The sequence below is a fragment of the Bubalus bubalis genome, chromosome X (genome assembly GCF_019923935.1).
Source record: "Bubalus bubalis isolate 160015118507 breed Murrah chromosome X, NDDB_SH_1, whole genome shotgun sequence".
NCBI lineage: Eukaryota > Metazoa > Chordata > Mammalia > Artiodactyla > Bovidae > Bubalus > Bubalus bubalis.
The window spans coordinates 112,309,237-112,333,112 of record NC_059181.1 but is presented as its reverse complement, the minus strand read 5'-3'; the positions used below and the strand labels follow the sequence as shown (position 1 = coordinate 112,333,112).

Here is a 23,876-nt window from a genome sequence, read left to right as displayed (position 1 = left end):
CAAAGATGGGCTCGATAAAGGACAGAAATGGTATGGACCTAACAGAAGCAGAAGATATTAAGAAGAGGTGGCAAGAATACACAGAAGAACTGTACAAAAAAGATCTTCATGACCCAGATAATCATGATGGTGTGATCACTCACCTAGAGCCAGACATCCTGGAATGTGAAGTCAAGTGGGCCTTAGGAAGCATAACTACTAACAAAGCTAGTGGAGGTGATGGAATTCCAGTTGAGCTATTTCAAATCCTAACAGATGTTGCTGTGAAAGTGCTGCACCCAATATGCCAGCACATTTGAAAAACTCAACAGTGGCCACAGGACTGGAAAAGGTCAGTTTTCATTCCGATCCCAAAGAAAGGCAATGTCAAAGAATGCTCAAACTACTGCACAATTGCACTCATCTCACATGCTAGTAATGCTCAAAATTCTCCAAGCCAGGCTTCAACAACATGTGAACCGTGAACTTCCAGATGTTCAAGCTGGATTTAGAAAAGGCAGAGGAACCAGAGATCAAACTGCCAACATCCGTTGGATCATCGAAAAAGCAAGAGAGTTCCAGAAAAAACATTTACTTCTGCTTTATTGACTATGCCGAAGCCTTTGACTGTGTGGATCACGATAAACTGTGGAAAATTCTGAAAGGGATGGGACTACGAGCCACCTGCCCTGCCTCTTGAGAAATCTGTATGTAGAACTGAACATGAAATAGCAGACTGGTTCAAAATCGGGAAAGGAGTACATCAAGGCTGTATACTGTCACCCTCCTTATTTAACTTATATGCCAGAGTAAATCATGAGAAACGCTGGGCTGGATGAAGCACAAGCTGGAATCAAGATTGCTGGGAGAAATATCAATAACATCAGATACACAGATGACACCACTCATATGGCAGAAAGTGAAGAAGAACTAAAGAGCCTCTTGATGAAAGAGAAAAAGGAGAGTGAAAAAGTTGGCTTGAAGCTCAAAATTCAGAAAACTAAGATCATGGCATCTGGTCCCATCACTTCATAGCAAATAGATGGGGAAACAGTGGAGACAGTGACAGACTTTATTTTGGGGGGCTCCCAAATCACTGCAGATGGTGACTGCAACCATGAAAATAAAAGATGCTTGCTCCCTGGAAGAAAAGTTATGACCAATCTAGACAGCATATTAAAGAGCTGAGACATTACTCTGCCAACAAAGGTCTGTCTAGTTATGGTTTTTCCAGTAGTCATGTATGGATGTGAGAGTTGGATTATATAGAAAGCTGAGTGCTGAAGAATTGATGTTTTTGAACTGTGGTGTTGGAGAAGACTCTTGAGAGTCCCTTGGACAGCAAGGAGATCCAACAAGTCTATCCTAAAGGAAATGAGTCCTGAGTGTTCATTGGAAGGACTGATGTTGAAGCTGAAACTCCAATACTTTGGCCACCTGATGTGAAGAACTGACTCATTTGAAAAGACCCTGATGCTGGGAAGGTTTGAAGGCGGGAAGAGAAGGGGATGACAAAGGATGAGATGGTGGGATGGCATCACCAACTCAATGGACATGAGTTTGAGTAAACTCTGGGAGTTGGTGCTGGACAGGGAGGCCTGGCATGCTGCAATCCATAGGGTCACAAAGAGTTGGACATGACTGAGTGACTGACCTGAACCGCACCTTTTTTATGGAGTGTGACTTTCTATCTTGGATACCTCTATATATTTTTATTAGACTATGTGCCCCTTCAAAGCACACACCATGATCTGATTCACCTTTTTGCCCTTCATAACACCCAACAGAAGGCCTGGAATCAGTATCATCTTGAATGAATTTTAAGTTCTTTTTTTTTTTTCTCACTGACAAACTGTTTATTGAATTTTGAAGCAGTATGGGGTGTCTCTTATTGTATCTTAGAATCTCAGGATTCAGAGAGGTGGTAAAGTGGCATTGGTGAATTTGGGACTCTGGTCTCCCAGAAGTACCTGCCACTCTACCCCTGATTCCTCAATGGCTGCCAGGTAGATAACCCCTCCACTGGAACCATCCTGCTCCATGACCAAAGTGAAAGCACTGGCAGTGAACTGCAGGCAGGCATTCTTCCTCGGTCATGCCTTCCCGGTAGGTAGCACTGACACAGCCAAAGAAACAGGAGCGCCTGGAGCCCCCAGTGGCAAAGGACTGTTGTACTATCATACTCCCCATGGGCACTGAGTACACCTGCCCCCCTTCTTGGGGGTTCCAGCCGGCAGTGATGATTTCTGCCATCAGGTCTTCTTGGTATCAGTAACACATTTCCTTAAAGAGGCTGGCTGCCGTGTATACCAGCAGAGGCTCATTCAGCTCAATGCTGTGGAAACGAAGCTGATAAGTGACTCCATCAGCTACTGCCTGGGTATCAGCTGCTGAGCCTGAGTGGCAGCAGAAAACACAGTCACAAATAGGGGTCAGCTTGTCAGTCACTCGATTGGTGATGTACAACCCAGTGGTTGATCTGGAGTCGGTTCCTAGAACCACGCCCTCAGCAAATTGCATGGCCATGACAGTGGTCCCTGTGGAAACTTCCCTGTTTTCCCAGTCGGAGGCAATGGCCTCAGGTCCCCAGGATGGTGCCAGCCCGGCTCCCCAGCAGCCACTAAGGTGGTCGCCATCTTTGTCTTCCAGTACTGCCCAAATTTTTAGTTATTGAATGATATAATGAGATGAAATAATGCTGTTTTAGGGAGATAAGGCTGGCTGGATGTAACAGGGTGAATTAGAAGGAGAGTAGATGAGGAATTCATGTATACGTCCAAATTAGCTTGGCAAGCTCCTTACTCACTCCCTCCATGTGAAAGGCACAGCCATACTTTTCTATTGAAGTACCAGGAAAGTTCTTCAGGACCTAACTCCTAGCCATCTTCTAAACTCCACTTGCAGCCCCATTCCAGTTATTGTCTCTCTTGTATAAATTCTTTGGATTGGATGCATCATCTCAATGTTCTCCTCAGTTTCCAATTCTGCATTTGCATTTGAATGCCAGCTAGCCTCCTGTTACAGACTGAATGATTGTGTTCCTAAAATTCATGTTGAAGACCTAGCTGCCAGTATGGTTGGATTTGAAGACAGTACCTCTAGGGAATACTTAAGGCTCAATCAGGTCATAAAGGTGGGGTGCTGATCAGTAAAATTAATCTCAATATAAAAATAATAAATTTTTGTTTTACTAAAAATCAGAATGCCTGCTCATCTTACTTTCACACACATCATGGAAAGGCCATGTGAGCACACAAAGAGAAGGTGGCCATCTGCAAGCCAGGAGAGCCCTCACCAGAAACCAAATCAGCCGGCATCTTGATCACTGACTTCTAGCCTACAGAACCATGAGAAAATAAATGCCTATTGTTTAAGCCAACTGTGGTATTTTGCTACAGCAGCAATGGAAGACTAATACATTTTGCCCTTCTTTTGCCCCTCGGGAAACCCCTTGCTTATTAGGACAGCAGGTGACAAGAGGACTAGACCTGGACTAAGCTGTGACTATAAAATATGAGAAGAGGTGAATCCCCAATTCATCCCAAAGGAAACAAACAAACAAAAATGACAGGGAGTCTGAAAGAATAGAATTACATATTAAAGATAAAGGAAAGTAAATAGTCACAGATGATTCCAAGGATTCTAGCATGAGAGACTAAAGAAATCACTGATAGAAATGAACAGGTGTCAAGGGGAGATGATTTGGGAGAAAAAGAAGTCTAGTTTTGCATACACTGCATTAAATGCAGTTAAAAATACAAAACAGGTAGAGGTGATTTCAGGATGTATGAGTCATTTATCCAGAGAAACCCAGAACACTATGTTCAGAAAGGACTTCAGAAATTAACTCAATTTTCTACTCTAATATTATGAGAAAATCAACATCAAAAGAAGTTAAGCTCACTATAAAACTGGTAGTAAAGGCAGAACTAGAACAAAGATCTTTTAAAATACTCTTTCTGCTACATACTTGTAATATTTTCTGATAGATGAGAATAAGGCTTTGGGAGACAACCACAGTTGGGAAAACAAAGAAAACCAAACCTAGATGGATAAGAATGGGAAGGGGAACAATGAAATCCAAGGAAGGAAACTTTCAAAAAGGGAGCAGTCAACAGTGTACTTATGTGATAAAAATGTCAAGTCAGATGGAAATTCAGAAAAGGTCACTGAATTTTGCAATGAGGTTATTAGTTACTTGGCAACAAATTCTTCCTTTTAATAGTACCTAATATCCCAGAATTTTCTAAAATGCTGCCCTTGGAGTCCTTGCAATAGGAACACCTTGGACATATAATCCACATATAATGAGGTTCTCTTATTATTTCAATAACTAAATTACCTTGAATGGGGTCCAATAAGAACTGGTGTTATGTGAATTTCAAGCCTATAGTGACTCATGTTCAAGAAGGGTTCCAGTTGCTCACATTCTCATCTGATCGTATTTTATCAAAGTTCTTAGAGCACAGCAATACTTTTATAGACTCTATTTTCTTTCTTTGAATTCATATGTCTATAATCCTAGGAACTTCAAACCTTTCAGCAGTTGGCTAATTACTGCATAAACCTTTTCAAAATAACATTACTAATTATATTGTACAGTATAATGAGACAAACAAACATGGGGTTTTGAAAATGTAAATGCTCATTTTTAAAATTCAATGGGTCATGATTTTTAGGCAATTTTTGGCATACTTATTCCCAATTCTTTACCTCCCATTCTATGAAAGTAAGTGGTAATAAGACTGTCTACATAATGAAAACCACATTATAATACAGAGAATCACTCAGCAGGATTTGTCTAAATGTAGAAATTTTCAGTAGCAGCCATCTGGCAAGCAGCAACATTGAAAGAGTATGGGGGATGTGCTATTTACATCATCTGTGTATCAGATGATCTAGAATCTTAAAAAACATGGTTTATTAGTTGAAAGAAACATAGTCTTGTCATTTTCACACTGAGTTCTGAATTTTCTTAATTTGAGGTTACAAATTCAATCTGATAGGAAGAAAAAGAACATGAAAATACATTTCATCTGATTTGAACAGGCACTGCATTACAGTGTTTGAATCTTTCCCCTTGCCAAAGCTATGTATACACTCAAGTACCATACCCCTATATAATACACAGATGTTTAACTGGCATATACATACAGATTAAACTTTATATAAAAACAGGTAAATATTAGAAGCTAAATTCGCACTTGAAACTACTGTTCTTGGCACTCTACAACTGTAACAGGAATAATTCAGCCACTCTCCTTCTCTCTCACTCTAGAGCCCCTACCTGCTTCCTTTTGTCCCAATCCACCTGATATTTTTGCTTTTCATCTCTATGTAAGTCTTAAGTCTACCAGTTGAGGTTTCTGATCCCTATTAATGAGAATAAAAATAGATTTTACGTAACCTTGAGGACATAATGAATTTCAAAATGCATCTTATATATGTTAATAAGGCTATCAATAGCAAATTCTTAGAAAGCTTTTCACTAATATTCTCTGCTCCCTATTGTATATGTGAACCAGTTCAAACTAGCTTCTCTGTTTACATTTGAACTCAAGTCAAGTAGAAGTAAACTACACACACAAAATAAGTAAACTACAGATTCAGTTACAGATTATTAAAGGGACAAAGTTCAGCCACTCTTGCTAAGAAATGACAGGCATTTAAGGGGTCTATATTATTAAGGAGACTACATCTTAATGTAATGAATTCTGTGGGACAGCCCCCTTCCCACCTAGCCCAAATGTTGTTCTCCCTTCAGAAATTTAGCTCAAATAGCATCTCCATCATGGAGCCCACCTGCTCTCTACCATTCAACCTGATCCCCAATGCCTCACAACTTTTACAAGTCACTGTCACCACTAATTTTAATCCTTAATTATATTCCACCTTATATTGTTCTTAGTATGTCATGCTTGGGATTTATTTTAAGGTATATTTAAGTTCCTCAAAATGAAAATCCATCTAAGATATTTCTGTATCCTAATATCTAGCATAAGTAGTGACTGAATATGGTCAATTGCAGAAAGCCTGAATTAGGCATTAAAAATGAAATGCATTTGTCTTTGGAAAGTGACTATCCTCTTTACATAAACTGCTTTCATTTCTCCCCTCTCCTCATATTATTTCTCATTTTTCATCCCTCCAACTCTTGCAGGTTGTTAGCTCCTTAGGTTGGGGTTTCCCTGGTGGCCCAGATGGTAAAGAATCCACCTGCAATGCAGGAGACCTAGGTTCAATCCCTGGGTTGGGAAGATACCCTGGAGGAGAGCATGGAAATCCACTCCAGTATTCTTGCCTGGAAAGTCTCCACGGACAGAGGAGCCTGGCCAGCTACAGTCCATGGGGTCATAAAGAGTTAGACACGACTGAGCTACTAAGTACAACATAGCTCTCCTTAGGTTGCTGGTGGTTGTTTAGTTGCTAAGTCATGTCTGACTCTTTGAGACCCCATGGACTGTATCCTGTCATGCTTCTCTGTCCATGGGATTCTCCAGGCAAGAATACTGGACTGGGTAGCCATTCCCTTCTCTGGGGGTAATCTTCTTTGAGATGGAAAACAGAAAGTGAGTTAATGGGATAGCTCTAAAAAGACACCTTGCCCCCCTAAAGGAGGATTTAGCAGACTTTGGCCTTCATTTAAACTCCTTGTTTGGTATCAAGGATAGGATCTTTAGTCTAACATAATGATTGCCCTTGACTATAAAATCAGCTTACCAGGAAAAGCTGCCAGTGCCCCATCCACCCTCAGCCATCCATTGTTCCTGAAACTTCAGCTAAGCAGCAAGCTGAAACTGACACCTGCTCTGAGGCTGCAACGAACAGCTCAGGACGACTGAAGGTACCCACTACTATTACACAAAATAGTAAAATAAGTAAGGAGATAAATAAATCATAGTAAACCAAAGTTTATGGTGTTCAATATGTACATACTATTCACATTGTTTAAGTCTCTCAAGCAGTTTGTTTATTATGTAAAACGAAGAAAATACATTCCTATCAAGGGATAATCCTCTGGAATTCATTTTAGATAAAAATCCAGTGTACTTTAACATCCCCATACCTTGGCAGGCGAACACTAGGAGGGACCATAACAGAGGTATTATACAAGGCAGAATATATAAGACACTCTAAATAGCTTGGCAAAATGCTAGGTCTGATGCTGTAAGAGCAATATTGCATAGGAACCTGGAATGCTAGGTCCATGAATCAAGGCAAATTGGAACTGGTCAAACAGGAAATGGCAAGAGTAAACATTGACATCTTAGGAATCAGCAAACTACAATGGACTGGAATGGGTGAATTTAACTCAGATGACCATTATATCTACTACTGTGGGCAAGAATATCTCAGGAAAAATGGAATAGTCATCATAGTCAACAAAAGAGTCCAAAATGCAGTACTTGGATGCAATCTCAAAAACGAGAGAATGATCTCTGTTCGTTTCCAAGGCAAACCACTCAATATCATGGTAATCCAAGTCTATCTCCCGACCAGTAATGCTGAAGAAGCTGAATTTGAACGGTTCTATGAAGACCTACAAGACCTTTAGAACTAACACCCAAAAAAGATGTAATTTTCATTATAGGGGACTGGAATGCAAAAGTAGGAAGTCAAGAAACACCTGGAGTAACAGGCAAATTTGGCCTTGGAGAATAAAGCAGAATAAAGCAGGGCTAAGGCTTATAGAGTTTTGCCAAGAGAATGCACTGGTCATAGCAAACACCCTCTTCCAACAACACAAGAGGAGACTCTACACATGGACATCACCAGATGGTCAACAGCGAAATCAGATTGATTATGTTCTTTGCAGCCAAAGATGGAAAAGCTCTATACAGTCTGCAAAAACAAGACCGGGAGCTGACTGTGGCTTAGATCATGAACTCCTTATTGCCAAATTCAGACTTAAATTGAAGAAAGTCAAGAAAATCACTAGACCATTCAGGTATGACCTAAATCAATCCCTTATGATTATACAGCGGAAGTGGGAAATAATACTTAAGGGACTAGATCTGACAGACAGAGTGCCTGATGAACTATGAACGTAGGTTTGCGACACTGGACAGGAGACAGGGATCAAGACCATCCACAAGAAAAAGAAATGTAAAAAAGCAAAATGGCTCAGTGAGGAGGCCTTAAAAATCACTGTGAAAAGAAGACAAGGGGAAAACAAAGGAGACAAGGAAAGATATACCCATTTGAATGCAGATTTCCAAAGAAGAGCAAGTAGAGATAAGAAAGCCATCCTCAGTGATCTGTGCAAAGAAATAGAGGAAAACAACAGAATGGGAAAGACTAGAGATCTCTTCAAGAAAATTAAGAGATACCAAGGCAACATTTCATGCAAAGATGGGATCAATAAAGGACAGAAATGGTATGGACCTAACAGAAGCAGAAGATATTAAGAAGAGGTGTATTAAGAATACACAGAAAAACTATACAAAAAAGATCTTCACAAACCAGATAATCATGATGGTGTGATCACTCACCTAGAGCCAGACATCCTGGAATGCAAAGTCAAGTGGGCCTTAGGAAGCATCACTACGAACAAAGCTAGTGGAGGTGATGGAATTCCAGTTGAGCTATTTCAAATCCTAACAGATGTTGCCGTGAAAGTGCAGCACGCAATATGCCAGCAAATTTGGAAAACTCAGCAGTGGCCACACCACTGGAAAAGGTCAGTTTTCATCCCAATCCCAAAGAAAGGCAATGTCAAAGAATGTTCAAACTACTGCACAATTGCACTCATCTCACAGGCTAGTAAAGTAATGCTCAAAATTCTCCAAGCCAGGCTTCAACAACATGTGAACCATGAACTTCCAGATGTTCAAGCTGGTTTTAGAAAAGGCAGAGGAACCAGAGATCAAATTGTCAGCATCTGCTGAATCATTGAAAAAGCAAGAGAGTTCCAGAAAAACATCTACTTTTGTTTCATTGACTATGCCAAAGCCTTTGACTGTGTGGATCACAATAAACTGTGGAAAATTCTGAAAGACATGGGAATATCACACCACCTGACCTGCCTCCAGAGAAATCTGTATGCAGGTCAGGAAGCAACAGTTAGAACTGGACATGGAACAACAGACTGGTTCCAAATAGGAAAAGACGTACGTCAAGGCTGTATATTGTCACCCTGCTTATTTAACTTCTATGCAGAGTATATTATGAGAAACGCTGGGCTGGATGAAGCACAAGCTGGAATCAAGATTGCTGGGAAAAATATCAATAACCTCAGATATGCAGATGACACTACCCTTATGGCAGAAAGTAAAGAAAAACTAAAGAGCCTCTTGATGAAAGAGAAAGAGGAGAGTGAAAATGTTGGCTTAAAGCTCAATATTCAGAAAACAAAGATCATGGCATCTGGTCCCATCACTTCATGGCAAATAGATGGGGAAACAGTGGAAACAGTGATAAGACTATTTTTGGGGGCTCCCAAATCACTGCAGATGGTGACTGCAGCCATGAAAATAAAAGACACTTACTCCTTGGAAGAAAAGTTACAACCAACCTAGACAGTATATTAAGGAGCAGAGACGTCACTTTGCCAACAAAGGTATGTCTAGTAAGGCTATGGTTTTTCCAGTAGTCATGTATGGATGTGAGAGTTGGACCATAAAGAAAGCTGAGCACCGAAGAATTGATGCTTTTGAACTGTGGTGATGGAGAAGACTTTTGAGAGTCCCTTGGACTGCAAGGAGATCCAAGCAGTCCATCCTAAAGGAGATCAGTCCTGAGTGTTCATTGGAAGGACTGGTATTGAAGCTGAAACTCCAATACTTTGGCCACCTGATGCGAAGAACTGACGCACTTGAAAAGACCCTTATGTTGGGACAGAATGAAGGCGGGAGAAGAGGGGGACAACAGAGGATGGGATGGTTGGATATCATCATCGACTCAATGGACATGAGTTTGAGTAAACTCTGGGAGTTGGTGATGGACAGGGAGGCCTGTTGTACTGTAGTCCATGGGTTCGCAAAGAGTCAGACACGACTGAGTGACTGAACTGAACTGAACTGAATCCTAGCCACCTATTTCTAAGAAATAATATTTCAGTTTTATTCATGGGTTTTCTTTTACATGAACACAAGCTTTGAAGGGAAGATATAAGGATCAAAAATTCTACTCCTATTCCCATTCAGCTGTGAAAAGAAACAAAAGAAATAAACTTAGGAATAGAGATAACTCACTCAGTATAAGAAACTAAGTAAAAACTGAGAAAAGAATTGACAGTCATGCAAACTGGAAAAGCTGAAAGAAAGGCTGTGATCCAACAGTGTCTTCAAATTTGTCTGAGAAAGTTATGAAAGCATGAGAACGTTTAAATCAATATAGAACTGCCTTCCAGGCTAGCCATCTCCATCCACCATATTCCTTTATTTGTTCAAGTACTCATTTATTCAACAAAAATATATTAAGCATCCACTGTATCTCAGGCACTTTGCTTTAAATTGAAAATACAATGAAGAAGATGACAGATTCACCAGACTCAAGAAAAAGGTACAGAAAAGAAAAAAGACAGAATCTTTTTTTAAGACAGAATCTTTATGCAAAATAAGGTAACATGTATAGTCTAAATCTTCCAGTGAAATCTAACTCAAATAAAAACATAAAAGATGCTTAATCTTCAACAGGCACTTTATCAGAAAATTTAATAGGTACTTGTTCTCAGGGTTGTGCTAGTGCCAACCCTGCACTTGCACAAACCTGACAGTGAGTGCCTCACTCACTCCATCTTAGTCCTGGCCCTGCTCTCTACCTCTACACACACTCTGTCTCAGTAGGCGGGAAGCTATTTAAAAAAAAACTTAACAAGCATCATGCCAACAGCCCAGTGGGATTTTGATAAGAAATCTGATACAAATTGGCTTGAAGTCAGATCAAGGTTTTCAAACCCAATAGTAGATGACCATCTATTAGATGGAGAGTAGCGCTTCTGGGAATCCTTCTGATTTGCATTAACCACCTCTACTCCACATACCCTCAGCTCGCTGATTTATTTTTCCTTTCAGTTGGGATTTTGTTTTGTTTGATGAGGGAATGTACAAACTAGGACATGCAAGAGGATGTCTTAAATGGGTAGAAAAATAAAAATAGCATGCATGAAGAAATATTCTGGCAACTTAACTTTTTCCCAAGCTACCTTCTGTTAAGCAAAAGGAACCAAAACGTAATCCCTGTACTTTTGAAGCTATGAATGAATGTGTCTACACAGGAATGCTCAAGTATACGCAGCACTTGGCAAATAAAAGTTGTTTGCCTACCTCCTCCAGCAAAAAGAGCAGCAATAAATGGGCAGACATCCCAGGAAGATCATGATCATCGCACCAAACCCAAACATCCGGAACATCTGCGTAGGCTCTGGTGGTTTAATTATATCCTGTTACTTTTATGACTTAAGCAAGAGAAGCAAATCTGAGCTCTTTCATAAAGTCTTTATTAAAAAAAACTATTAGTTAATAAAGTAAAATAAGGAGATATTCTTATATGGCAGGTAAATATCATTGGTACTCTGTAAGTAGCAGGAGTTTATGAAATGTTCTAGAAATACAACTAAAGGTTCAGTTTGTGTGTTCTCTCCAATGGACATGATTTAGCAACTGAACAACAACCCCAAAGGAAGCCTTAACAAAACAATCCTGTTTCTGTTAATATACTAGATTACTACTATTCAGACTATATATATTTCTTCCTGTGACGTAAGCATGTTTTTTCCTTGGCCATATGTTATACATTCTAGAATACTCAGGGAGTGAATCAATCTATGAATAGCTAACTTGAGAAAGGAATGGTTTCTTAAATGTTTACTTCTAAATATAAAACATTATATTAAATGAAAAATCCAGAATTTGCAGGTGATTAAGTATATTTTATTCTTATATTCATTGGGAAATGTATTCTAATATGACTGGGGGATTGTAAGTCACGGTTCAATTTTTCCCTCTACAAGAATCAAATGTTTCTTCACACATAATATAAAGACTAAATCAATGAATGAATTATAACACCATATGACATTGTTAAAACTGTAATACTATATTCACGATCGAGTTTAGGTTTCCATCATTAATACTAGATGCTCAACAATTGAATGCAGAGAAGGCAATGGCAACCCACTCCAGTATTCTTGCCTGGAAAATCCCATGGGTGGAGGAGCCTGGTAGGCTGCAGTCCATGGGGTCACACAGAGTTGGACACGACTGAAGCAACTTAGCAGCAGCAACAACTGAATGGGGCCTATACTAACCTAAGACACTGTTTTGCATGCATCCTTTTAGTACCATTTGTTAGTGCTTAATCATATAAATCAAATATGTCCATCAAGGGACCAACTGGTAGTATGTTCCCACTGTCCAAATGAAGGAGTAAAAGCAGATGGTCTGGTGCTCAAAACATTGTAAAGAAAAAAATTCTTAAGAGAAGAACCTAATTCAAAAACAAAATAACAAAAAAAGAAACTGATAAACAGACTTAACAAGAAACATTCAATTTACTGTTACATACTGAGATGCTGAAGAAAAAGATAAATGAGAAGAATTCTACTCAGGAAGAGAAGGTGGGAAGAGAAAGTAAGCTAAGGCATGCCTGACTGGTATTATCTCCCAGGCACATTGATGGTTACATCTCGTAAAGCCTGGGATCTATGGGAGAAGATAGTGACTAAAACAAACTCAAACTGCAACAGTTAGGACTTCCCTGGTGGTCCAGTGATTAAGGGGCTTCCCCGTTGGATCAGCAGTAAAGAATCCACCTGTAAGGCAGGAGATGCAGGAGATGCGAGTTGGATCCTGGGTAGGGAAGATCCCTGGAGGAGGAAATGGCTACCCACTCCAATATTCTTGCCAGGAAAATCCCATGGACAGAGGATCCTGGTGGGCTACAGTCCATAGGATCGCAAAAGGCCAGACACAACTGACTGAGCAACTGAGCATGCAGGCACCAGTGGTTAAGACTCCATGCTTCCAATGCAGGGCGTGCGGATTTGATCCCTGGTCGGGAACTAAGATCCCACGTGCCACTTGGCCAAAAACTTATAATAAAAACAACAACAAAAACCCGCCATAGTCACACCTAAGGACTATGCAGAAACAGCTCATGCATAGAGGTCTCCAGGCCTTTCTAAAGATGGTAGTATTGCTCTAGGGCTGGGAGCCTCCTTTAAGGGTTAAGCTAAGAGATCCAACTGTAAACATATGCCATTGTGACCTGTTTATTCAATTTAAAAAACAGGAATATAATAAATGTTCAAGGATTAACTTACTGTCTCTCAGAGGGGCAAAACAGCTAACCGTAGCGGTCTCAACGGAAGAGTAACAGCATTTGTATTTCAAACATTCATCCTTGTTAAGATCTTGCCCCTGCTTGCAAGGCGTTAGCACCTGACCCTCCACTGGAACGCATGCTTTTAGAAACAAAATGCAAGAAAGAGATTTCAGCATGGTTAATAAGCACTTCCCCTAAATTAAATAATTATGCAAGACAAAAACAAAAAAAAAAACAAACAAGCTTGTACATTTAAAGAAAAGATTGAATGACATATACAAATAGTAATGAATGCTGAAAAAATAAAAGTTATCACAAAATTACTTAACATCACATTTCCAATTCTAGATGAACTCCAGAAAAATATAAATTGTTAACAGATCATTGGTAAGGTAGTTTTAAAATGACTTTAAACATAAGTTGAGCAGTAGTGATACAAATATAACACAGAACAGAAGGTGTTAAATAGCTAGAACAGGCCAAATGCCTTTAAAACTAACACCTTGTTAAAAGAATACCACAGATACCCTCTTACTCAATGTTACTAAGCTACAGAAATGTACTGAATTCATCAATGAAAATGAATGTAAGTAAAATTCACACCATTCACTGCTAGAAAATAAAGTAATATTATTGGCATCGACCTAGTTTCTGTCAACACTTAATCATATTGGCACTGCAATATGTTTTAAGATTCTTCCTTTTGGCCTTAAGTTACAACTCTAATTCTGAATAGGCACAAATTTATGGCATGAATACCAAGATTCATGCAACTACAATAAGTTCATACATAACTGAATCTGTAAAATTCACAAACTCAAATAGCTGATTTTTTTAAAACACCTTGCTTTATATGAGAAACAAATGACAACTAAATAGGCAGATATCAGATTTTTATTCAAAAAGAAAACCTCTACAGTATGGCTTAAGGTCAGCATAGAATCAATCTCCAATATTATCAACAACTACAGACTTAGAAAAGTAGTTAAGTGATGTTTTACAATCACTCTAAAGCACTTCAACATCAGCAAAAAACACCATAATGGTTATATTATTACCTCCTGGTATATTCTTATTATATTCCGCTTCTTTAAAGATTGACAATTCCTGAAGCTCAGGTAAAAATAATAACAGCTACCATTCATTAGTCATCTATTTGGGCCAAGTATCTTGCTTTACACATATTATTTCTAATCTTCACAAGAAACTCTCAAAATTGGTTTTACAATCTCCAGTTTTAAAATTAAGAAATAAAGGATCAGAGTAACTTGTGCAAGGTCACAAATTTAATACATTACTGGTTGGCCTGGATACTCATTTCCCAAACATTTTAGACATGTGAGAGATTAGCCTACTTTGTTGTTACACTCTAAACAAGTTGTTCCTCAATCTTGCCAGGCCCAGAGTGACTCTCCTCCCCAGGATGGACTGCATCTGGAATACCATGTTCAGTCCTGGACATCACACACTCAAGAAAGAGTGATAACTGTCAGGCTCTGGTCAGAGAGCTGATGAACTTCCTGTATGCTGAGTTCCTCACTATTGGTATTATTTAAAGACCACTTTCCAGGAATGAAAATCATACAAGAAAAGATTTTAAATCATAGAAGAGACTGGGCTAGATCATCTGTAAGGTCCCTTCTAATGCTGGGCTTCTGTTATTTTATATCTAAATTAGTATCTGGAGTTTATGCCAGATACTAAAATTAGCTTTCAGATTCAAATCACCAATTTTGAATAATAAAAAAGTAGAACAATTTATATCAGCTATAAGTATATGATTTTGTCCAAAGGGAGAAGGACTGTGGGACCTCTCAAAGTTCCCTGTCTGTCTCAACATTATCATTTAAATCTGCAAGAGATGAATCTACTACTGTGTGTGCATGCTAAGTTGCTTCAGTCGTGTCTGACTCTTTGTGACCCCATGAACTGTAGCCTGCCAGGCTCCTCTGTCTATGGGATCCTCCAGGCAAGAATACTGGAGTGGGTTGCTATGCCCACTAAAGTACTAAAAACAGTCTAATAATGAGATGACAGCCTTTTTGCTAGTGCTTAAGTGGGATGGATATTCATTTTTAATTACATAGGGGAAGAAATATATTGGCTAAAAGTACTTTATATTTTATGAACTTATAGTTTTTCTTTTTTGAGAATAAGGTAAGTACATTTTTTAAGTATTAATATTTAATCACTGTTGAAAGATGTGAAATCAACCTGTGCTGTGTTTAGTCTCTCAGTCCTGTTCGACTCTTTGCAACCCCATGGACTGTATCCCGCCAGGCTCCTCTGTCCATGGATTTTTCCAGGCAAGAATACTAGAGTGGGTTGATATGCTCTCCTCCAGGAGATATTCCCAACCCAGGTCTCCCATATTATGGGTGGATTCTTTATTGTCTGAGCCCTCAGGGAAGCTCTGAATCAACCTAGGTAAGATATTTCTCTTAAAATGGGACAGTTTGATTTTACTGGGCAAAAACATCAATTCATAAATTGGTTTTCACTCAACTTACTGCACTAGGTTGGGGGAGTATTTCATAAATGCAGATATTTTATTTAGACTATTTTTAAAGGTGGCTTCAGTGTTTGTATAATGTACTTATTATAAGTAGCTTGGGATAGTTTACATCTGCTATCTTCTTAAGCTCTAAAGCTTGAATCATCATTTGTTGTTTATGACCAACTCCAACACTCATTAAACTATTCTCTTAGCTTCACAACAAACCACCTTATCAGACTTCTCTTTCTCCAATCAATTTAACCATAGAAGTATTTTAAACAAATTATTTGAGTTTCTTTATTTTGCTATTCTCATTAGTAGTAGATGTTATAATGCTTGTTTTGAACTTGAAATCTCTATAGAGAAACATGAAGAGATTTATGCAAAGTCACAGAAGAATTCAGTGGTAGAGTCTGGAATTAAACAATGGACACAATTTTGTGCTTATATTTATATATCAAATTTTGTTAGAATAAACTCTGCATGATTTTTAATAAAAGCTTCATCTTTGTAATTCACAGATGTCAATTTATTTGAACTTTCTCCTTGAAAGGGCACCACATGCTGTACAAAATGAAATGTGTTTATTCGTGGTTAATCTCAGGAGCCATCATGTGCTTGATAAACACATTATATACAGAACCACAAAAAGACAAAGATAATGTGACTTGAAGCCTGAACTTTTTATCATTAAAACAGATGGGAAAACATCTGGTATATTCCATAATATTAGAACTACACAGTACCCTGATTAATGCCACAGAAGACACTGCTTTCACAAAACTGGATCAGTGACTAAATTTCAAGCAATGCCATTAAGGTAAATTGAGGTTTCGAAATTTGTAAAGGAAAAATATTAACAAGCATTTATGGAATGCCTTAAAATACTGCCTCAATTTATCTTCACAATTATTTCTGATAAGCATTTTCATTTTAATGATGAAGACATTGAGGCTCAGAGGTTATCTTGCCTAAGGCAAAGGGCAGAGTCAGGATTAAAAATCAGGTGTATCTCATTCCACTACCAATAGACTACACTGCCTCCTAAACATTTAACTACTGTTTTCAAAACAAGGACACTGGGAGGAATAAAACAAAACAGGAACTTACTTGTTGGAAAGAAAAATCTTGTCAGAGATCCCAAGGCAGAAGTTTCATTCAGAGATTGTCCATCAGCATTTTCACTGCTCCACAGAATATAGTTATTTGCAGATACAGAATCCATAAACCCTTAAGAAAAGTGAAATTATTAACCCCAACATGAAGTTATCACCTTCCTTGACCCTTTAAAAGTAATTACCTTTGCTTAAATTAAATATGCAAAGTCTAAGAACTAATAGACATTGTATTTAAAACTCATAGCTGCTGCTGCTGCTGCTGCTAAGTCACTTCAGTCATGTCCAACTCTGTGCAACCCCATAGACAGCAGCCCACCAGGCTCTACCGTCCCTGGGATTCTCCAGACAAGAACACTGGAGTAGGTTGCCATTTCCTTCTCCAATGCATGAAAGTGAAAAGGGAAAGTGAAGTCGTTCAGTCATGCCCAACTCTTAGCGACCCCGTGGACTGCAGCCACCAGGCTCCTCCATCCATGGGATTTTCCAGGCAAGAAAACTCATAGCAGCTAGGTACAATTAATAATCAGAATACATTTTTGCTGTGAAACAAAAAACTGAGTATTAAGTTGAAATAAATTAATTAAAAAATACATTTTAAGATGTTTAAACCATAGGCTGGAACATGCCATTGTTGAACTGTAAACTACAATAGTGAATTTGCCTCTGATAGTCTTGACATTCAGTGTGAAGGTCACTCAGTCATGTCCTACTCTTTGTGACCGCATGGACTGTATAGCCTGTCAGGCTCCCCTGTCCATGGAATTCTCCAGGTAAGAATACTGAGTGGGTAGCTGTTCCCTTCTCCAGGGGATCCTCCCAACCCAGGGATCCAACCCAGGTCTTCTGCACTGCAGGTGCATTCTTTACCATCTGAGCCAGAAGGGAAGAACAAGAATACTGGAGTGGGTAGCCTCCACTTGTGGAGGATCTTCCAGACCCAGGAATTGAACCGGGGTTTCCTGCATTGCAGGCAGATTCTTTACCAGTTAAGTTTCCAGAGAAGTCCTTGACATTCAGAAGCCCAATCAATTAACAACTTGGAAACAGTATGTATTCCAATTAAATTAGATGCCATCACAGAAACTCTTGGCAAATATGTTGGCTTCTTTATTTACTGATTTAAAAAAAAAAACAAGGTTTTAGACATTGTAAACATTACCTCCTTCCTCACCACTTCAGAACAATCTGGTTGTAGTTTTACTGGCATGATTCCCTCCTATATAAGGGGAGAGTATATCCATCCTCATTCCCATAATAAGGATTTGTCCATATCATTAAGGATTTTCCAACATTGTCTTTAATAACTTAACGGCATTCCATTATACAACTCTATTATAAATGAGTTGATAATTTCTCCCATACCAAGACATTTAAGTTTTTTACAATTTATTGATATTACAAAGAACACTGGAGAAGGGAATAGCAAGGCACTTCAGTATTCTTGCCTTGAGAACCCCATGAACAGTATGAAAAGGCAAAAAGATAGGACACTGAAAGAGGAACTCCCCAGGTCAGTAGATGCCCAATATGCTACAGAAGATCAGTGGAGAACTAACTCCAGAAACAATGAAGGGATGGTGCCAAAGCAAAAACAACACCCAGTTGTGGATGTGACTGGTAATGGAAGCAAGATCCAATGTTGTAAAGAGCAATATTGCATAGGAACCTGGAATGTTAGGTCCATGAATCAAGGCAAATTGGAAGTGGTCAAACAGGAGAGGGCAAGAGTGAACGGCGACATTTTAGGATTCGGCAAACTAAAATGGACTGCAATGGGTGAATTTAACTCAGGTGACCATTATATCTACTACTGTGACCAAGAATCCCCTAGGAGAAATGGACTAGCCATCAGTCAACAGAAGAGTCCAAAACGCAGTATTTGGATGCAATCTCAAAAATGACAGAATGATCGCTGTTCTTTTTCAAGGCAAACCACTCAATATCATGGTAATCCAAGTCTATGCCCCGACCAGTAATGCTGAAGAAGCTGAAGTTGAACAGTTCTATGAAGACCTACAAGACCTTTTAAAACTAACACCCCAAAAAGATATCCTTTTTATTATAGGGGACTGGAATGCAAAAGTAGAAAGCAAGTAACAGGCAAATTTGGCCTTGGAGTACAGAATGAAGGAAGGCAAAGTCTCATAGAGCTTTGCCAAGAGAATGCACTGGTCATAGCAAACACCCTCTTCCAACAACACAAGAGGAGACTCTACACATGGACATCACCAGATGATCAACAACGAAATCAGATTGATTATGTTCTTTGCAGCCAAAGATGGAGCAGTTCTATAAAGTCTGCAAAAACAAACCGGGAGCTGACTGTGGCTTAGATCATGAACTCCTTATTGCCAAATTCACACTTAAATTGAAGAAAGTCAAGAAAATCACTAGACCATTCAGATATGACCTAAATCAATCCCTTACGATTATACAGTGGAAGTGGGAAATAATACTTAAGGGACTAGATCTGATAGACAGCGTGCCTGATGAACTATGGATGGAGGTTCATGACATTGTACAGGAGACAGGGATCAAGACCATCCACAAGAAAAAGAAATGTAAAAAAGCAAAATGGCTCTTTGAGGAAGCCTTACAAAACACTGTGAAAAGAAGAGAAGGGAAAAACAAAGGAGAAAAGGAAAGATATACCCATTTGAATGCAGAGTTCCAAAGAATAGCAAGGAGAGAGAAGAAAGCCTTCCACAGCAATCCGTGCAAAGAAATAGAGGAAAACAATAGAATGGGAAAGACTAGAGATCCCTTCAAGAAAATTAGAGATACCAATTTTATGGGAAATTGAAATACCAATTTCAAGGGAACATTTCATGCAAAGATGGGATCAATAAAGGACAGAAACGGTATGGACCTAACAGAAGCAGAAGATATTAAGAAGAGGTGGCAAGAATACACAGAAGAACTGTACAAAAAAGATCTTCATGACCCAGATAATCATGATGGTGTGTGATCACTCACCTAGAGCCAGACATTCTGGAATGTGAAGTCAAGTGGGCCTTAGGAAACATCACTACGAACAAAGCTAGTGGAGGTGATGGAATTACAGTTGAGCTATTTCAAATCCTGAAAGATGATGCTGTGAAAGTGCTGCACTCAATATGCCATCAAATTTGGAAAACTCAGCAGTGGCCACACGACTGGAAAAGGTCAGTTTTCATTCCAATCCCAAAGAAAGGCAATGTCAAAGAATGTTCAAACTAGCGCACAATTACACTCATCTCATACACGAGTAAAGTAATGCTCAAAATTCTCCAAGCCATGCTTCAAAAATATGTGAATCGTGAACTTCAAGATGTTCAGGCCGGTTTTACAAAAGGCAGAGGAACCAGAGTGTAGGAGACAGGAAGAATAAAAGAAAAGCATGTCCCGCTAAGGGCCACAAAAGAAATTTATAATTATTGATAAACTGGATGCTATGAGACTCTTGGAACCAGTCCAGAGGGAAGAGTTCATAGTCTTGAAAATAAGATATGATTCTAGTTGCTTTAGGTGTAGAGTTAGGTTATTTGACGTTTTTCTTGTTTCTTGAGGTTAAGCCTGTATTGCTATGAACCTTCCCCTTAGCGCTGCTTTTACCGTGTCCCATAGGTTTTGGGTTGTTGTGTTTTCATTTTCATTCGTTTCTATGCATATTTTGATTTCTTTTTTGATTTCTTCTGTGATTTGTTGGTTATTCAGAAGTGTTGTTCAGCATCCATATGTTGGAATTTTTAACAGTTTTTCTCCTGTAATTGACATCTAATCTTACTGCATTGTGGTCAGAAAAGATGCTTGGAATGATTTCAATTTTTTTGAATTTACCAAGGCTAGATTTATGGCCCAGGATGTGATCTATCCTGGAGAAGGTTCCATGTGCACTTGAGAAATTTAGTTTCACTTTTTAAATGTAAATCTTTAATTCACCTAGAAAATATTTTGATATATGAAGTAGGGATACATTTTTTCCAGTTTTCTTAAGTCCATTTATTAAATCCATCCTTTCCTACTTATGATATCACCAGAATAGTCTAAGTCCTCAGTCATAGATTTGTTTCTTGACTTCCTATTTTGTTCCATTAAACTATCCATTCATGCACCAATAAGCTTTAGTAATTGATCTGGCAATCTTTTCATTAATCCTCATTATCAAAATTTTATTCTCAACTCTGAAGAATTTTTTAGATGAAACTTAGAATCATTCTGTCAGTTCAAAGAATCCTAAAAATATTTTTATGGTAATTATGTTCCTTATTTAACATTCATTCAAAAACATTTATTGTGTGCCTTGTATACCTAGTTTGAATTTTCTTAAATGTAGATTCATTGAGAGAGAATGGATAACAGTACAAAATTACCTCACTCAAGAATCTCACTCGTTCAAGTCTCTTTTTTATCTCCCTGAGTAAGGTTTATAGTTACATTCATATAGGTCCTATACCATTCTTATTACACTCATTTCCATATGTCAAGTATATTTTCTTTTTATATGAATATGATCTACTTCACCACATTTTCTAGCTGATTACTGCTGGTATGAAAGAAAGGCAAGGAGTTTATTTTCTAACTTACTATTTTACTCTCCTTAGTGCTGCTCATTGGTCTTCAGTTTCATTTTAGATCTATACAACTACAATATCACTAAATACAGATGAAGACAGAAATTTCTGGCTTAAGAAAGAAATTTTTTACTAAATTAAGAATGTACTCCCCTAGTCCTAGTTTACTATAAATTTTCTGTTATTTTGCTTTATTTTTAAGCAAGAATGGAAGTGGGATTTTATCAAATGCTTTTAATATTTACTACCATGATGATATTTTCCTCTGCCTCTTAATTGTTGAAGATTAACATATTTCCCAATATTAAAATATTCTTGCATTCCTGAAATAAAGCCCAAAGTGTTAATGCTGTATACAGAATTTGTGGATCAACATTTCTAAGTCAAGTGTGCCTGCAGCTTTCTGTTGTTTGCTATCTCTATAGGTTTTGGCATGACAGTTATATCTTCTTCCTAAAATAATCTGGGAAGCTTTTCATATTCTTTTCTATACTTAAACAGTTTAAACAGAATAGGAAATATTTGATACATTAAAGGTTTGGAAAAACTCATCCATAAAGTCTGAGTCTGTAAGTTTTGAAGGGGGATTGTTCCTTTCTAGATGGTTCTATTCTATAGAAAATAACTATTGCTTCATGCTCATGAGTTTAATTTTCCTAGGAAATCATTTGCTTATAAAGTAATTATCAAGATTGAATCATAAGAATATTCACTTGCAATTTGTAAATCTCCTTTATATCAATGAAATATTCTTTCTTATTTTAATGAGACCAGCTTCCATACACATGTACCTGAGTGTATATTCTCAGCCTGTAGGGTACTTTATTGCGATATGAACTTTATTATATGAATATGAACTTTGTTATACATGTTAAATCAATCTAATTGTATTATTCAAATGGTCAATATTTTTACTTTTTTCTGTCAAGGACTAAAATATGTGTATCATAGTCTGCCACTACAATTGTATATTTGTCCATTCCCACTTCAATTTCTAAGACCATTTGTTTTATATATTTTAGCATTATGCATAAATGTTCATTCATTATAGTTTTATCTTCACTGTGTACTACAATATCTTGGCAATGTTAAAAATACCTCATTTTGTTCTGTTTGTTTTATCCTAACCCCTACTCGTTCTACTATATTTGAGGTTTTGGGAATATATCAGTGAACAGATCAGGTAAGATCCCTACCCTTATGAAGCTCACCATATAGTGGAGAAAACAAAAAAAGTAAACTAACAAATAATTATGGGCTTCCCTGATAGCTCAGTTGGTAAAGAAACTGCCTGCAATGCAGGAGACCCCAGTTCAATTCCTGGGTTGGGAAGATCTCTGGATAAAGGATAGGCTACCCACTCCAGTATTCCTGGGCTTCCCTTCTGGCTCAGCTAATGCCTATTATATTTGAGGTTTTGGGAATACATCAGTGAACAAATCACATAAGATCCCTACCCTCATGAAGCTTATGATATAGTACAGAAAACAAAAAAAAGTAAACTAACAAATTAAATAACTATAAATTGCAATGTGTGCTATGAGGAAAGTGGATATCAATACAATATAGGGTAGAGGATCTACTTTAAACAGGAGCTGACCTCTCTGAGATATTTCAGCTTACAAAAAAAAAAAAAAAGATTAGGAGAGACTGACCATACAAGGGGCTTGGAAGCCCAGGGAACAAGAAATTAGATTAATATTGCCAGCCATATTTTGCCAGATTAGAGGGCTCATTGCTCTGCATCATACAGAAAAGGAACCACAGTTGGAAGGAGCCTTGACAGGATCTTTGTGTTCTGTACTGCCATTTGTTTACTCAGTGCTGACCTTGACTACCCTTGTCAACACACCATCTGAAGAAGTATCAGCTGGCAGTAGCATAAAGTGACTTGAGTCTCCATACCAGGTTGTCTTCTGCAGGGGGTGTGCTCTCTGGAGTCCTTGCAGGATGCAAACTGATCTCCAATTCAGGGTACTCTAGCCTCCAAACCCTCCCAGACAGGCTTGGCTTTAGCTGAAGTGAAATACAGGTCTGCTGCAACTTCTCTCAGTAGTGTCTAGCTTGGCTATCTTTCAGAAATCCCTCCAAATTTTTGGTATATAAATAAAGATAGCACCCTTCTTGGCTCTCTGAGTTTTCAACTATTACAGATATTTTGGTCACTTCAATGGGTACAAAAGAAAGAGGCAATTAAATGTTTACTCAGGTAAGCACCCATCAGCAGCAGCCTGAACCAAAAGCCTCCAGCATGTTTAATCTGCTCCCTACCACTGCTCTTTTCCCTACTCTGAAAGACAATTATTTTAAAATTAACATGAACACTATTTCCTAAAGTATGTATAAGTATCATCAGCATTACATGATTTGATTTTAGGTGGAACACAGCTGAGTATTTATGGGTGTATTTAATTTTCACTATTTAGGTATTTATTATGAAAGTGTAGAAAAAAATATACATGA

The 23,876-nt window shown here is 38.2% G+C and overlaps 1 protein-coding gene and 1 pseudogene across 2 annotated transcripts in view; both read right to left on the bottom strand.

Moving 5' to 3' along the window:
* The window catches only part of FMR1NB (FMR1 neighbor), a 48,688-nt gene that overhangs the window by 4,423 nt on the left and 20,389 nt on the right, over positions 1–23,876 (bottom strand). The window contains exons 2-4 of one of the 2 annotated variants that reach the window (XM_006080186.4): positions 16,853–16,972; positions 13,244–13,384; positions 11,247–11,343 (exon numbers count right to left, since the gene is read on the bottom strand). In XM_006080186.4, coding sequence (XP_006080248.3) covers positions 11,247–11,343; positions 13,244–13,384; positions 16,853–16,972 — 358 coding nt within the window. The remainder of the gene's footprint in view (positions 1–11,246; positions 11,344–13,243; positions 13,385–16,852; positions 16,973–23,876) is intronic. The other variant, XM_025276477.3, reaches the window with a different exon arrangement.
* Positions 1,893–2,615, bottom strand: LOC102402586 (annotated as a pseudogene).